The sequence below is a fragment of the Stegostoma tigrinum genome, chromosome 7, assembly GCF_030684315.1.
Source record: "Stegostoma tigrinum isolate sSteTig4 chromosome 7, sSteTig4.hap1, whole genome shotgun sequence".
In the NCBI taxonomy this organism is placed as follows: domain Eukaryota; kingdom Metazoa; phylum Chordata; class Chondrichthyes; order Orectolobiformes; family Stegostomatidae; genus Stegostoma; species Stegostoma tigrinum.
Window position 1 is genome coordinate 44,033,946 of NC_081360.1, and position 16,941 is coordinate 44,050,886.

The following is a 16,941-nucleotide window of genomic DNA, read 5'->3' on the forward strand; positions in this document are numbered from 1 at the left end:
TTTTAAATCTGCTGCTCCTTATCCAAACACAATGACCCCTCATTCTAGATTGAGGAATTGAATCCAACTTGAGGAAACATCTTTTTGTATGTCTACTTTGTCAATCCACTTTAGCAACATATGTACCTCAATTAGATATCCTCTCATTCTTCTGAAGCCCAGAATTTATTGGTGTAAACTGGTTAATCTCGCTTCGTAAGAAAAACCTTTCATCTCTGGAACCAATTTAGTGAACCTCCTGTGAGCTGCCTGTAGTATAACTACATTCCTCCTCGAGTGGCCAAACTTCTGTGCAAAACTTCAGGTGTTGTCTCAACTTATGCAATAGCAGCATCACTTCCTTGCTTTCATATTGTATTCCTTTAGCAATTATTGCAAGTATTCCATTTCCCTTCCTTATTACTTGTTTTACCTGTGTACTAGTTTTTGCTCATGGACGAGGACACCCAGATCCCTCTGCAACAAAACACTCTCTACACTTTATTGGTTGAAATCATCAAACAGTGCAAAATCATCTAGCTGACAAGGAGAGCATTGCACCAACTGGAGAAAAAGGGCATATAGTGGTAATGCCATGGGACTATAAATTCAGGGGCCCAAGCTAATTTTCCAAGGACATGGGTTCTAAAAACACCACACCAATTTATAAAATCTGGAATTTAGAAGCTAGCCTTAGTAATGATGACAATGAAGCCATCATCTATGATGGTAAAATCCCACGTGGTTCTTTAATATTCTTTGGATAATAAGTTGCCTTTCTATTGCTCTGACCAAAACGGACAACCTCACACTTCTACATTAAACTTCATCCGCCAAATTTTGGCCCAATCACCCAACCTTTCCATAAAAATTTGTAAATATCTTGTTTCTTCATTGCAACTTATTTCACGCTTATTTTAGTATCGTCTAAAGCACTTTCTATCCATATTCACCATGAAAGAATGAAGAAAAAAAGATCTAATTATGTGAAAACCTGGTGAATTAACAAGAGCCTGGTTTGGTTCCTAATGACATAAAAAGTCTCTGTAAATATGTTACCAACTTAAGAATGCATCACTTCAATCCAGCTTCAAACTGGAAGTCTAACACTCTCAAGAGTGTTAATTTGATCGAACACATTGAATAAAGTAACTTTACACTTTACAGTAATGATTGATCCTGAATCAAGAAATAATTTGATATTAAAAAATTGACATTTGGAGTGACTGACCAAGGATCTTGATTTGGTCATCAACCTCAATGTGAAGAAGAAAGTATTTCTTATTCAACTTGCTGGAATTTCCCACATTGTGGGGGTGATCTCTCAAAATAAATCTGAAAAGGCAACCTTGCTTTTCAAAGTTGCTGTTAGTGACTGAACTTGCTACACGGGAAACACGGGCAGCTGCAGTGCTTTTTACCACCATTATACCAGCATTTCAAAATTCTGTTTCTAGCCTCTCCTTCAATTTTAGTGTGATTCCTTTTGGGAGATATGGATATCTGTCAGCCTGGCAACCCTTGGGCTCAGAATAAGCCTTGAGATTGTATCAGTATGCATCCACATGATGTGCTTTGCCCGCAGCCTGCATTGTACACTGGACTGCCTGCTCCTATGTTGTGTCTTCTTTACTGGAACAAAATCTGTAACTTTGTCTTTATATTGTTCTATACTGAATAAGCTCATTCATCAATGCCCAATGGCATATATGTGTGAAGTGTTATTAAGAGAGTCTGCCGGAGTGATGAGACCACCGATTGAATATTCAAAAGTGAGATTCCTCTTTGGAGGTCAAATATGAATTGAACACCCACTAAGACTGAAAAACTGCTTAGACGTTAAGGGTGCCTTGCTGGATAACGATGTTGTCAGCATTGGCGCCTACCGCTATAAGGAAATACTGACCTGGAGATGTTGCTGCTTCAAATGAAGGCCCAAGACTGTTCTTCGCTTGTGGAAGTATGTGTTCAACCTCATTTGTATGGCTGCATCAGCCCTTCGACAGCTTCAGAGAGTTGTGGAGGAGATAGGGACTGCTTAGCTGACATGAATGTGCTACCTCTTCAGAGTATACTTTGCTGCATTTCACCTTGGTAACTATTTCACTGTGCTTTACATAAGTGTTCAAATGCTTCATTTCATTTCAAGGAAGCTATCAATTTGCTTAATTAGAGAAATCTTCTGAGGATCTTCTTGCCTCATTATTTAACCTTGCCCCCTGGTTCTTTAGATTTTTCTGAACAAAACATTGTTCCTGAGACCACCTCTCACACTAGGTCCCATTGCCAGATATGTGTGTTGCTTTGTGTCTCTTCAGAAGGCAGTAGAAATCCCCTACACAAGAAGTACACAGGATGAGTTCACAGGATACTCTGAAGGACTGGATCAAAGATCCTGACCAGTCTGTTGAATTCACAGGTATGTTCTTTGGTCAGATCGGCAGGTAGTTGTCTGTAGTGTTCCTGATTGTTCAGTTATCTTATACTTCCTTGCAGTAGTCCATTCTATTCTGTATGATGATGTCTCCTCCTTTGTCTGCTGGTTTGATGACAATGTTGTGTTTGATCTTGAGAGCATGGAATGAAGTGCGTTGTGCCTGGGGGATGTTTTTGCGCTACCTTGTAAGTGCAGCTGATGAGCCTGGTGTTCATGCATTCCCTGACGGCTTGAGCATACATGCCAAGCCCAGGGCATCGACCTTCCAGAGAGATGTAATTCGACTCCTTCTTCTATGGCTGCTCCACCACAGCCTACTGTGTTGACTGTTCCGGTTCATTGGTTGTTTCATCAGATGAATGTGACTCCGGGACTTCGTCCAAGATGTCAGTAGCGAGCCCAATGAGAAAACCAACAAACTAGAACAGTCAACAGAGAGATCTCTCTCTCTCTCTCTCTCTCTCTCTCTCTCTCTCTCTCTCTCTCACACACACACACACACACACACACACACACACACACACACACACACACACACACACACACACACACACGCGCGTGCACTCTCTCCGCCTCTCTCTTTCTCTCACACACATGCACAAATAAGTCTATGGAATGAATTTGCATTTGCAGATTTTTAATTACAGATACATTCTATTTTGTTCAAAAGGCACACAATTTGTAAACAGTCAATGTGGTATTTTATAAATTCCTACCTTGGAAATAAAACCAATCTGACTCCACGTAAAACACGTGCAGATTCTGAACAAGGCCTCACACCTAAAATGCATTGTCTGGCCTGAGATGTCGCATTTGCGATGCTGATAAAACCTTGAGTTATCCAAGGACAGTGACTTGAAAGAAATTCTGGGATTTACATATTAATCAATCAAAACCTGCATTTCCTTCCTAACTGATTAAAGATTTAACGGACATCTTAGGTTTGTTCAATACTGTTTAATACAACGCTTTGATCTTTTACTTGTAAAAATCTGTGTCCGAAGCCACTCTCTCACTACCACCTGAAGAAGGAGCAAGGCTCCAAAAGCTTGCATTTTCAAATAAATCTCTTAGACTACAACCCAGAGTTGTGTGATTTTTGACCTTGACTGTGTATAACAGTATTTAGTATTAATGCATAATAAATAGTGTTGCTCTCAAGTCAAAGCCTGAATACAGTTCTTGACTTTACCTTCCCCTCGATTAGTCTGTCTTGACCCCAAACCACATGATAAATAGTAGTATTTTACATATGGATCATTTACATTTTAAATTAATGAGATAGATAAAAGCGCAGACTGCATTGTATCCACATTTGCTGATAATGCAAAGACAAGTAGGAAAGCAAGTTGTGATGTGGAGGCTTTGCAAAGAAATATGTTATTAGGTTAAGTAAGTGAGCTAGCCACTAGAGTACAATGTGGGAAACAGTGTATGTTGTCTACAACGGTAGGGAGAATGGAAAAGCAAGATATTATTTAAATGGAAGGATGCTACAGAATTGTGAGTTACAGAGTTACACAGTGTAATGAAATTGTTTCAAAAGTAACATTTATATGAGGACTTGAGTTTGGAAAGCCTGTGGAAAATGGATCTACTCCCAGTTATGTGTGGGTATTTGGATTTGGCTTGGGGGGAAAAGGAACTAGAAGTATTTGGGTGGCACGGTGGCTCAGTGGTTAGCACTGCAGTCTCTCAGCACCAGGGACCCGGGTTTGATTTCAGCCTCAGGCAACTGTCTGTGCGGAGTTTGCACATTCTCCCCGTGCCTGCGTGGGTTTCCTCCCACAGTCCAAAGATGTGCAGGCTAGGTGGATTGGCTATGCTAAATTGCCCATAGTGTTCAGGGGCATGTGCGTTATAGGAGGATGGGTCTGGGTGGGATGCTGTAAGGGGCGGTGTGGACTTGTTGGACCGAAGGCCCTGTTTCCACACTGTAGAAAATCTAATCTTAAGAAAAAAAAATTCTTTGGGATGTTGAAACCTTTCTTAGGCTTCTTAAAAATCATGTGGCTTTAGACACTTGTTCAAACTCACTTCACAAGTGTTACCTGCATGAGTTTCATGGCTTGCTTGTTTGATCAGTAGATGGATCAGCTGGCGAGAACCTGCTGAGATCAAGCTGCTCAGCTCATGCCTCCTTACGTTTGAAGCACCTTTGTGGTGAATTTAGTTTGAAGCCTAATTTCAGCCACTCTTCCAGAAGAACACTTTGCAGCAGTATATGCCGTAAGCAAGCTGTGTTTATTAAAGTCCCAGAGAAAAACATGCATCGTTAATAATTTGACCACATGCAAAAGACCATCAGATTGATAGGCTGCAGAACATCTATGTCTTCTCTTTTTTGCATTCAAGAATAGCCGCCTTTGGGCAGGAATTTTTTTTTAAGTGATTCACTTTGTTCATTTCTTTCACATTTACCTGGTGTGTGTATTTGGGGTTATTTAGAGAGGTAAAATTTACACTTTCATATAATTGTGTTAACCAGTTCAGCTTCCTAATTTAATGTTTTGTTTAATAATACATTTAAATTCTTGGGTTTGTTAAAGTGACATGGTTGATAGATCTTTTCATTTCAAACGTATTATGGAGAAAGCATGCAATTAGCAATATTGGGATTTGGTTAAGACTGTAAGTCGTTGGAGCAGAAGTCGGCCATTCAGCCCATTGAGTCTACTCCACCATTCAATGGGAGAACATGGCTAACCTGATAATTCTCAGCCCCTCTTTCCTGCACTTTCCCCACAATTCTTGCTTCCTTTTGTGTTACAAATCTGTCTATCTCAGTTTTGAATATACTTAATGACTCAGCTCCTAAAGCACGCCACAGTAAAGAATTCCACAAACTCAGTTACCCTCTGAGAGAAGAAATTCCTCCATATCTCTGTCAAACATAGACAACCCATTATTCTGAGATTATGTTCTCTTGCCCCGGATTTTCCCACAAGGCAAAAAAACCTTTTCGTATCAAGTATCAAGTCCTCAGGAATCTTGTATGCTTTAATAAAGTCTTGTACCTCTAAATTCCAATGAATACAGGCCCAAACCACTCATCATCTTCTCACAAAACAGTTCCTCAGAATCTGGCATCAATCTTCTCTGGATTGCCTCCAGTGCCAGGATATCTTTCATTAGATAAGGTGCCCAAAACTGTCTACACTATTCCAACTGAAGTCTGACTAGTGCCTTATACAATTTTTGCAATCGTTCCCTATTTTTACACTTCATTCTCTTTAAATGAAGTCCAACATTCTACATGCCTTCCCTATTACCCACTGAACTTGTGTGCTAATTTTTAGAGATTTATATACAACAACTGCCAAATCCTTCTGTTCTCATAGCTTTCTTCAGTCTTTCTCCATTTAATTTATATTCAGGTCCTCTATTTTTCCTTGATGTTTGTAGATTCTTTCTGGATCAACATGTTCAGAGATGTTATTACACACCTCTGGGGCATCGAATTGAGCCTGTGTCTCCTGACTCAGAGGTAGAAATACTACCACTGCTTCCACAAGACCTCCTTCCGTGATACTTTTAAAGTCACATTTGACTCTCGGACGAGAGTGACAGTGTCCTCCTCACATCTTGTTAGTAACAAGAGGATCTGGGTGACCTCCCCCGTGAATCATAAAAGGTTAGCATGCGGATTCATCATGTAATTAGGAAGCAAAACAGAATGTTGATCTCTAGTGCTGGTGGATGGTGAATAAATATACAGCTGTACAGGTCATTGATAAAACCACAGCTGGAGTACAGTGTATGGTTTTGATGGTGTTATTTAAGAAAGAATATACTTGCATTAGAAACAGTTCAGAAAAAAAATTGAGGTGGATTCCTGGGATGAGGGTAGTATCTTATGAGAAACGGATGAACAGCTTAGGTTTATATCCATTGAAGGTTAGAAGAATGAGCAGTGATCTTCTTGTAACATATCAGATCCAGCTCTTCCAGCCATCCATCTCTTGTTTCTTATGTTCTCAAGAATGAACAAACAACATGAGTCGAATGAACTTTCTCATATAGAAGTTTGATCCAGACCAAACAGATTAATATTTAATTTACTCCAAGCTTGAAATATTGTTCAGTTATTCGTATTTATGTTGTCTAGTTCTCTGAATATTGTCACTCCATGTATGTCTTGAATTTTACTTCATGAGCTATCAATTGTTACTACAATAATAGTTATACTTTAGATTCAAGTTCAGTATGAATAACTGACTGAATATGATCAAGTTAGATGATCTTTCAAAAAAACTTAGAAGACTTATAGTTATGCATTTAAAGATTTGCCAGCGTTCAACTTGAGTATTTTTATCTGCTTTAGACAAAGTAATGGGTATTTTACAGTTTTAAATTATAGTATACTTTGGAAGTGCATGAAATTTAATAGGGCTAGGGAATTGTATTTTGGAATATGTAGAAACGTAGCACCAAATCACAGTGAGCCCACACCCTCAGCGCTTAGTGAAGATGTGTCCTGAAAGAAATATTAAAATGCCAATTTGAAGCCAAAAGACAATAGGGTGGCACGGTGGCTGAGTGGTTAGCAGTGCAGCCTCACAGCGCCAGGGACCCGGGTTCGATTCCAGCCTTGGGTTACTGTCTGTGTGGAGTTTGCACATTCTCCCTGTGTCTGTGTGGGTTTCCTCTGGGTGCTCCAGTTTCCTCCCACAGTCCAAACATGTGCAGGCTAGGTGGATCGGCCATGCTAAATTGCCCGTAGTGTTCAGGGGTGTATGGGTTATAGATGAATGGGGGTCTGGGTGGGATGTTTCAAGGGGTGGTGTGGACTTGTTGGGCCGAAGGGCCTGTTTTCACACTGTAGGGAATCTAATCTAAACAATTAAGCTATTAGATTTGCAGAATAAGTGTCATTGTGACAATCATTACTTTGATTTTAGCTTATCTCTTAATCATTCTAAAACTTGCATTTCATTGGACTGCAATGCATGTCTTTACATTTTCAGTCCAAGGAGTGACATACCCCCTGTCCCACTTATGGATGGATGTGACGACTGCCTACTGTGTAAATGGGGCATGGTTTGCCTTCCACTGTGCGTTTTGCAGTATCAGGGGCCTGTCAGGACAGAAGTACAACTTTGCATTTCCAAAGACGCCTCGATTTGGAATCTTCTTGTAAAAGAATCTTCTTGCTTTTTTTTGTGTTGAGAAAGTGTGAAGTTGCATTCTGCGTAGGTTGCTACTCCTTGGAAAATCCGGCTCAATATAACTATGGTGGTGAGGTACAAAAGAAAATTATATTTTGAAGATGCTTTCAGTGTGGTAAATGTCCACAGGTAGTAGCAGGAGCTGAATTCATACCTCAGTTTTGTTTATGAAAGTTATATTAAGAAACTATGAAAGTCAGAGTGACATTGAAACTGAATCACCAAATGCAACTCATTAAACTTATGACCAGGCAATTAAATCTGAATCAGAAAAGATAACATTATATCAGCAGCTCTCAAAGGTGAACAGATCCTTTCACATCCCCTGGCCACCAAGATGGCTGACATGATACCAACTTTAAATTTTGCTGCCCTGTATGAGAGCCTGAGGGGGAGGAATTGCCTCCCTTGAGAACTGCAGCAACGCTATACTCCAAGAAGCTGCTGGGACTACACATTGTAGGAAAAGCATGGATACCAATCTTTAAGGTAAGTTTAGACATTTTGGCTACGGAGGGATCGCCAAACAAGAAAGGCAATGTGTGTGTGGATTTGGGTTTTAGAGATAGCGGGGGCAGGAGGAGAGAGTGGGGGGGTGCAGGGAGAGGGGTGTATCACCTTGCAGGGGAAGGATGTGCCCCAGTGGGCACAGAAGATTCCCCCAAAGAAGCACTCCCTTCCTTAGGGCTGTCTCTATGCTGTGAAATATGCCAGGCTAGCTTTTTTGCTTCTGCTTTTCCCAGCCCAACACATCACAATGGAGGTGGAATGAATTACCTAATTGGTCATCTGACAGCCTCAATAGCCAAAGGTCAGTAATATAAGAGGTAGGTCAGTAATATAAAAGGTAGGTCAGTGATATAAGAGGTAGGTCAGTAACATAGGAGGTAGATCTGGGTGGATGGGAATGCAGGAGTTGACCACCCGCTTTATTGCATATGCCACCCCCTTCATATACTTCACTGAGGTTGCATAAATTGTGCCCTATATACTTATCCAAATGAGCTCTTGTAAAATATCATCAAATTAGCAAGCTCAGCAGCTGCATTGGGAGAGATGCTGTGAAGTGTAAAAGTAGCAAGTGACTGCAGACCTAAAAAAAGATGTGGAGGAGAGACCACCCAAACAGTTGTTACTCTGTACCATGAGTTTGAATTGTATTGTTGTAATTCCCATACCAATAACTGCATATTTCTATAAATTGTATTCCAAAATTGTGACTTGTTTTCTGGACTTAACCAAGAGACATAGTGATTGCTAAATTAAATAATTATTCTTTCTTGTCCTCAACTCAATGCTTAACAAAAAGCAATTTAAAATTCTTTTCAAATTTGTAAGTGGTAAATGTTCATTCAAAAGTGAAAGCTGTTGAAAAGTGTTTTTTTAAACTGGTTTAAAATAGATTATAACATGAGGTCTAGATTTTTGACGCACAACTCTTGTGGCTGCTGTAATTCTAAATTTGTTCATATTGTAGAAGTAGAAAAATGAAATTGATACAATGGAATCCAGTACAGCCAGATCACTGCAGCCCTCACTCCTTTATGTTCTTGGTGTCAAATTCATTGTAATAATGATTGAGGAAGGCGTGTGGGGGGTGAGTGGGAGATGGTGTTCGCAACACATTCCATATACCCTCTCAAAGAGAATGAGCAAACGATTCGGGAATTCCTGCATTTCATTCTCATGCCATTATTAGAATGGTATTGAGAACGTGTTGCCTCCTAACCTCTTCAGGGAATGTATCATCTGGAGATACCTACTGACAGACTAATGGAAATAAATCATTGAGTGAATATATGTAATCCAAAGGTAAGAAAATGCCAGAATTGTAACATTACAGTTTTGATAGTAGGTAGCTTTGAAACAATTACCAGGCATCATTGTACTTGTTGAAAGTGTGTGGATAACAGTGACATATATAACATCAATATTCTGGGCCTTGTCAAAATGTTATAAATTTGTCCATTATACTTAAGCAGGTTACCATTCCCTTTTCTGAAGTAGCAGACACTACAACAATATTCTAATCATACATACCTTATAATCCCATAACATAATTTTAAGGTCATAGACTTTCAATTTTTGAATAGAAATTAGATGGGGTTAATTTGACTCAGAGGTGTACAATCAACATGTGTCTGAACAGAGAGACCGACACCGTGCAAACTAGGTTTGGGCCATGTACTGCACCTTCAGAATGATGTTTTGGAGCAGTTACTTCACACAGGCAGTTCACTCTACAGTAAGAATAACTTTCAGACTCTGGGCCTGTCATAAGCCAGAGAGAAAATCATTACAAGCTTACCTAGAGTTTACTTCCACAGAGGCATCAGAAGTAGAGGGAGCATTGGCCAAGATTCATCAAGGGCTGCCTAGAAAATAGCCCTCACATATTCACATTAGGCCCAAAGCCTTGCACAGGCTTACTTACTGCAAAATTGATATGCTGTGAACACCAATTATATTCCCAAGAATATATGAATACTTCTAGCAATTTCTACCCAAACATCTGTAACAAAGGAAACTGTTAGATCTTCTAGGTCACCCATAACTTTGTTGGCTTACTGGTGAAGTCGATATCTGAAAGCGGTAGAATTTCTTCCCTCCAAGATACACTTAAAATGAGTGGATATTTGCACTATCAGAGAAAACTAATGTTACAACATTTATTATTACAATATTAAAATGATTCACTTATGTGATGACAAGCACACTGTCTTTGTACTTTTAATAAAAAGGTATAACCCCTACAGTCATATTGTTATAAGAAATAAAAACCGGCTCCTTTATGATCACATATTTATAATGTTTAAAAATTCCCATGATTTTGCTAGGAATGTTTCAACCTAATTCTTTGAAGTTCAGTTTTAAAGTTGATGATGAACGTATAATAATCTTGTAAAAATATATATCTTTAGTTAAAGGAATCCTATAAAGAACTCAAGAAGAAGTTTAATAACTTGAAATTTAATTATCTGAAGAAAAATGAAAAATTCCGCAATCTGAAAGCTGTCCGAAATCAAATCCAGCAAGTTGATATATATACTGAAAAATTTGAGGTAATGCTATGGTCCTATTTTTGTTAGATTTTAAACCTCTGAACTGAAGACATTTGGTGACCCTTTTGTTTTGTTACAGGTGTCTAATTTATGTTGTGTTTTCTGCATTAAAAGATATTCAAAAAGAAAATGACTCAGTTTGTGACAAAAGGCACTATTGTGCTAGAAAAGCACATCCCGAGAGCGGAAGTTAATGTACTTGAAGAATCCATGAATGAAGTTCAGAAACAAGTGAATGAGCTTGACAAGACAGTGGAGGAATACAAACAAACCTTGGACATGACGGTGCAATTACAACAAGCAATGGAAGAGGTAAATATTATCGTACTGCTGTACAATTAGACCTAACTTAACATTTTGTCTTACTAGCAATGACACAGAAATGATGATTGTCATGGTTGAATATTCAGTTGCTCAATCCTCACTTGCTTTCTGCTCTTCGTTAACCATTTCTCTTTGATCTTATTAATCATTTTACAAATGCGGTATATTATTTTTCTATTACCAACAAAAACCTAATGCCGTGCATTTTCAAAATTCATTTATGGTGAGTGAGTGTTGTTGGCTAAACCAGCATTTATCGCCCATCTGTAATTCTTCCTTGAACTGCTGCAGTCCATTTGCTGCAGGAATCCCTACAATGCTGTTAGGAAGAGAATTCCAGGATCTTGACCCAATTACAGTGAATAAACGGCATTGTTGTTCAAAGACAGGTTGATGTGTGCCTTGGACAGAAACATATACGTGGTAGTGTTCCCATCTGCTGCCCAAATCCTTCTAGATGGTACAGGTGACACTCTCAGAGGAGCCTCGATGAGTTAATGCGGTTCACCTTGTGGGTGTAACCCACTGCTACAGCTATACATTGGAGGTGGAGGGACTGAATGTGAAAGATGGTAGATAGGATGTCAATCAAGCGGGTAGCTTTTCCCTTGACTGGTTTTTGACTGCTGTTGGAGCTGCACCCACCAGGTAAGTGGAGAGTATTCCATCACACTCACGATTTTGTGGACAGGTAGTGGGGAGTCGGGAGTTTAATCGTTTACTGCAAAATTCCCAGCTTTTGACCTAGCCTCGTTGCTACAGTAATTATATGGCTAGACCAGTACAGTTTTTGGTCAATGATCGCCCTCAGGTTGTTCATAGTGGGGCAGGAATGTGGTCAGGGCCCACAGCCTTTATAATACCCAGTATCTTTAGCAGTTTCTTGCTATCCCATGTAGTGAATCACATTGGCTGAAGCCTGGCATCTGTGATGCTGGGTACCTCAGGAGAAGGCAAAGAAGAATTATCACTAGGCACTTCAGGCTGAAAAGTGCTCTAGTCTTGACCTTGTACTGATGTGCTTGAATCCACCATGTGATTGTTGATTGTTCACCAAATGCTTTTAAACTTTATTTAAATTTAAACAAATATTTCCAGTGTACTCAGATTATAACTCAAAAATGCCATTAAAGCAAAGTAGCCCCTCACTTTGTACGTTATCTAAAAAAGTACAGCATTTAAGTTTCCTCCAGTTGTGCAAACAAAATTGGGAAGTGAGAAAGAATTCCTGATTGAAAAATTATTCAAAATCTGGGGAAGGAAAGGACTTATTGAATATTCAATTGTGAGACTGAATATGTTTTCTAGTCACAAAATTGTTTACAAGTAATGTGGCGTTCTCAGAAATGCATTTACATGTGTGCATTTTAAAATATATTAAATTGCTTACTTGCATTTCAGAGTCAGTTTTGGTGTGAGGATGCAAGTGGTACAGTTGTTCGAGTTGGGAAGTATTCAGCTGAGTGCAAGACAAAGAAATCAGTGGGAATTCTTTACAAGCAGTTTGAAAAGTTCATGCAGCCTTCTGTGCCACAACAAGAGGAGAGAATCCAGCAAATCACAGAACTGGCAATGCAACTATATGGTTAGAATGAATATTATTCTAATTTAAAACATTGCTTAGCTTGCTGAATGCAAAAAGTGTTAATGTGGGAGTTTCTATGATATTGTTTGCAGTAGGTGAATGCCAAAAATCAAAGAAACTTTCAGCAATGCTAAATGCATTATCATGATTTCCAACTTAAAAATATCAGGTGGGCTTGTTTTTTCACTCTTGTTCATAGATTGGCCTAAAAAAGTGAGTGGCAGATTGAAATCGCTGTAAGCTTCTCAGCATTGTCTTTGGCGTAAAACAGAAATACTGTTGAAGGTAATGGATGTAGGAAAAGAATTATAAAAACCTTTAGATTTTAAATGGAAAGCAGTTTGGATTTTCAGAAGACATTTGATAAGGTGCCACATATCAGGCTACTTAATAAGATAAAGCCTATAATGAAGGAGGTGGTATACTAACATGGATAAAGGAATGAGGGGAAACTGTTTTATACAGACAGTGAATAGTGTGTGGAATGAACTGCCAGAGGACATGGTCATTACAGCTATAGTTATAACATTCAACAGTCATTTGGGTAAGTACATGAATAGGAAAGGTTTGGAAGGATAGGGGCCAAATGGAAGCAGGTAGGACTAGTTTAGTTTGGGAACATGATCAGCATGGACTAGTTGGACCAAAGGATCTATTTCCATGCTGTATAATTCTATGGTTAACCAAAAGAAGACAGAGAGTTGGGATTGGGGTCATTTTCAGGATGGTAACTTGTAACTAGTGGAGTTCCACAGGGATCCATGCTAGGACCATTTACATTTACATGTATTTACTATATATTTGTTAATTACTTGAATGAAGCAGGTGAAAATACAACAGTAAATTTCACAGATAGCACAAAAATAGATGGGAAGGCCAGTGCTGAGTTTCAAACGAGGAGTCTGCAGAAGGATATAGACTGGTTAAATGACTGGACAAAAACTTGGCACATGGAATATAACATGGGAAATGTGAGATTATGCACTTCAGCAGGAAGAGTAGGGGAGCTGAATATTGTTTAGATGGCAAAATACTGCAGACAGCTTTGTCCTTATCCATTAATCACAAAAAGCTAGCATACATATTCAAATAGTAGGGGACGTCAGATGGAGCATTGGCCTTTATTTCAAAGGGAATAGAATAATAGAATATAAGAGTAAGGAGGTTTTACTAAAGTTATACAAGGCACTAGTAAGGGCACAGCTGAAATACTGTGAACAGCTTTGGGACCCTTATCTAAGGAAGCATCTAATGGCATCAGAGATAGTCCAGAAAAGATTCACTTGGTTGATAACCAGTTATGGAAGGACTGTCTTATGAGGAGTGGTTGAGTAGGTGGGCATGTGTTGCTTAGAATTTCAACGAATGAAATGTGACTTTAATGAAACATTAACAAGATGATGATGTCATAAATCTTTGATTTGTATAATTTTTAAATGTAGAGATTTGTTGCTCCTTCAAAAAGATCCGCGCAATGTTTTGAATTCGCTTCAATAATTAGAATTTTGTACAAGTGACTGTGGTAACCAACTAGCAGTTTAAGGATAAAACATATTTCATAAAGAAACACTTCTTCCTATGATAATTGCACAGATGGTCACCACTTTTCAATGTTGTTCTTTGCCAACAGAAATTTCAAGAGCCGTGCAAACAACATGAAACTTAAACTTTTCTATGAATATTGGTCTGTCAGTCTTTCAGAATCACATTAGACTTCTGTCTTCATTTTCTTTGTGCTTCAAAAAACATCTTTTTAAAATGCATTTTCCACAACTTACAGCTTATTTTATGTGGCAAAATATTGGTGATTTACCACCTGTAATTCAAAGATTGAACAAGTACCCTATCGGATGTAATATACATTGAAAATCAGAACTACCTGCAACTGGGGGGATGTGTATTGAAAGTTGAGTTAGATATATCTTCATTTAATCTGAAAGGCAACACTGGTTTCCTGTCTATATTCACACCTAAAGGTCCTGAAGAAGCAAATAAATTTGTGAAGAAAATGGTAACAAAGCACAATGAGATTCTTGAATCAATAAAGGAACTTTGCAGTGGGTTAAGAGAGCTTGAATTAAAACTTCCTGATGTGGTAAGCTCAAAAACAGTTCTATTTTTGCAGTTAATATTGACATTGGTTTAACTGAAAGTTATGTTTATATCAATAGGATAAGGAAATCCTTGTATTTTTGAGGTACAATTTCTTTCATACATGTATTTGTGCAGGTTATTTTTTGCTCAATTTCAACAGAAATTAACTCTATTTTGCAAACTTTTTGGTTAATTTTTCATGTCTCTAACCAGAAATGACATTCTTGTATATTGTCAAATGGAAGATCTAACAAAATACCACTTTCTGATACCAATTTCATAAAAGTAGTACAATTTCTGATTCAGCATAATTCAGGAAACAAAATACAAAGGCACAATCAAATACTCAAAAATCAGGGGCATGAGTAAATTCCATCAAAGGAAATTATTGATTTTTGTACGATTAATACAGGCTGAGGCAAATTCACTTTCAAGCATTTCTCTATGAAACCATTATAGTAATGGTACTTTTCATATGCCCTCGAAAAACTGTCAAAATCTTAAGGAAATTCAGACCATTTCAAAATAATTCCTATTTCTGAATGACATGAGGATGTTGACACAATACTGAAATGCAAAAATACTGCCTTTGCCAGAAATGAACCCATTCAAAGGAAACATCCTGGAAATGATAGATGTGTGCTTTTGATTAACATATTTTAACATAACTTGCAGTGAGCTGACATTCTGTATGTTGATGTTAAGCAGATTGAAGCTTCAGAAAATGCAGCAGAAAATTCAAGTAAATCACATGAAGCAAGAAATGCTCAGCAGCAAAAGCAGGTAGATATTTATAAACTTATTAGAAAAATAAAAGCACATTTCATAAATTGACAATCAAGGAAAACGGTCACTTATTTTGACACCATGTGGGAAAGAATGCTTTCATTCGATTTCTTGCTGCTCTGTGCAAGAAATGATGAGGCACAAGTAGCACATTGTCTTGTGGGCCAGAGCATGTCCACAAATGAGGGATCCCTTACCCCACAGAGTCAGCTGTGAGGCTGCCAGATTCACTGCATGGTCTTCGTACGTGGCAACAGAAATGTTAAATTTCCTACAGAATTGAGAAGTGGCTCTTAATAGGTCACTTGGGTGACTCATTTGGGAAGCTGGAGGGTGACACATCAGCCAGTTTGCTGCTGTTGGCACACAGGCATGGTAACAGGAAAATGTCTAGCTTATGCCACAGATATTTTGGAGTAGGCGGTAGCAGCTTTTGGAAAATGCTTTGAAGTAGCTCGTGGTCAGACTTTACTGTCATTTTGTATTTTTCATGTAGATGCTAATTAGAATATTCACAAACAGCTACCACCGTCAGATACTCACTTTCAATCTGAGCACAGTGTGGTTGAATTTGCATTAGAGCTGTGAACAGAAATGCAATCGGTTACCCTGGGTTGCTCCTATATTTCGGACTGGCAGTACACTGCAGGGTAATTTCAACATTTACATAGTTCAGTACTGGCATTGCCAGTCACTTATGCTTGATGTTAGTGAATGCTACTTCTTGTTGCCTCAGTACCACTGCATGTCCTTGGCAGTGAATTGGCATAATTGTTCACAAACTGACACAAATTGGTCAAGTATTTTACTAAGTAGTTGACAAATCACTGCACTGTTTTTACATCTATTGGTCACTGCATTGCTGTCACATTTATCACCTTTGCAGGATCTCGTTGAGGTACTTGATTTTAGATATCTTTAATTTCAATTATTTTCAGTTTCATTTGCTGAGTTCAATCTTATAGATCATCCATGTGAGCTTTCCTTCCCGAAAGACCATTATCTCATATTTTCTGCAGTGACATTCCTCTGGAGATATGGAAATGATACTGACTTGTGCGACCATCAGTATCAACTGAATGCCATCAAGAATGTAATTGGAAAGCTACTGCGTTCTTCCAGCTTCACTTGCCAGCAACAATCCTTCACATCTCAGCGAGTGAAAATTTTTAACATTTTAAGTTGTGACACAGCTGTTCAGTGGTTGCCTTGGTATAGTGAGGTGTCTTTAAAGCTTTGTTTAGACCTTTTAGTTCAATGCATACTGTTGGCTTTCCAAATTGATTCATTGTTATCCTGCTTCTAATCCATTCTGTAAGAGTTGTCACTTTCTCTATTACTCACTTTTTCTTTGTAGTCCTTGTATCTTGCTTTTTAGGCTAGCCATAAGGGCAGCTGGAACTTCCCTCAGCAGATCCTGAATTGACCTTCCACTTGCATCTACTTCACAGTGATATTCTCCTGGAAGACATCCTAATCTTGTAGACTGTTGTATACTCCTAGGAT

The 16,941-nt window shown here is 38.6% G+C and overlaps 1 protein-coding gene across 1 annotated transcript in view; it reads left to right on the forward strand.

Annotated features, from left to right (window-relative positions):
• Window positions 1-16,941, forward strand: part of ccdc141 (coiled-coil domain containing 141) — a 137,038-nt gene that overhangs the window by 105,889 nt on the left and 14,208 nt on the right. Inside the window, exons 18-22 of the mRNA XM_048535414.2 lie at window positions 10,506-10,646; window positions 10,761-10,958; window positions 12,372-12,555; window positions 14,532-14,650; window positions 15,355-15,432. Of these exons, the coding sequence (XP_048391371.1) occupies window positions 10,506-10,646; window positions 10,761-10,958; window positions 12,372-12,555; window positions 14,532-14,650; window positions 15,355-15,432 (720 nt within the window). The remainder of the gene's footprint in view (window positions 1-10,505; window positions 10,647-10,760; window positions 10,959-12,371; window positions 12,556-14,531; window positions 14,651-15,354; window positions 15,433-16,941) is intronic.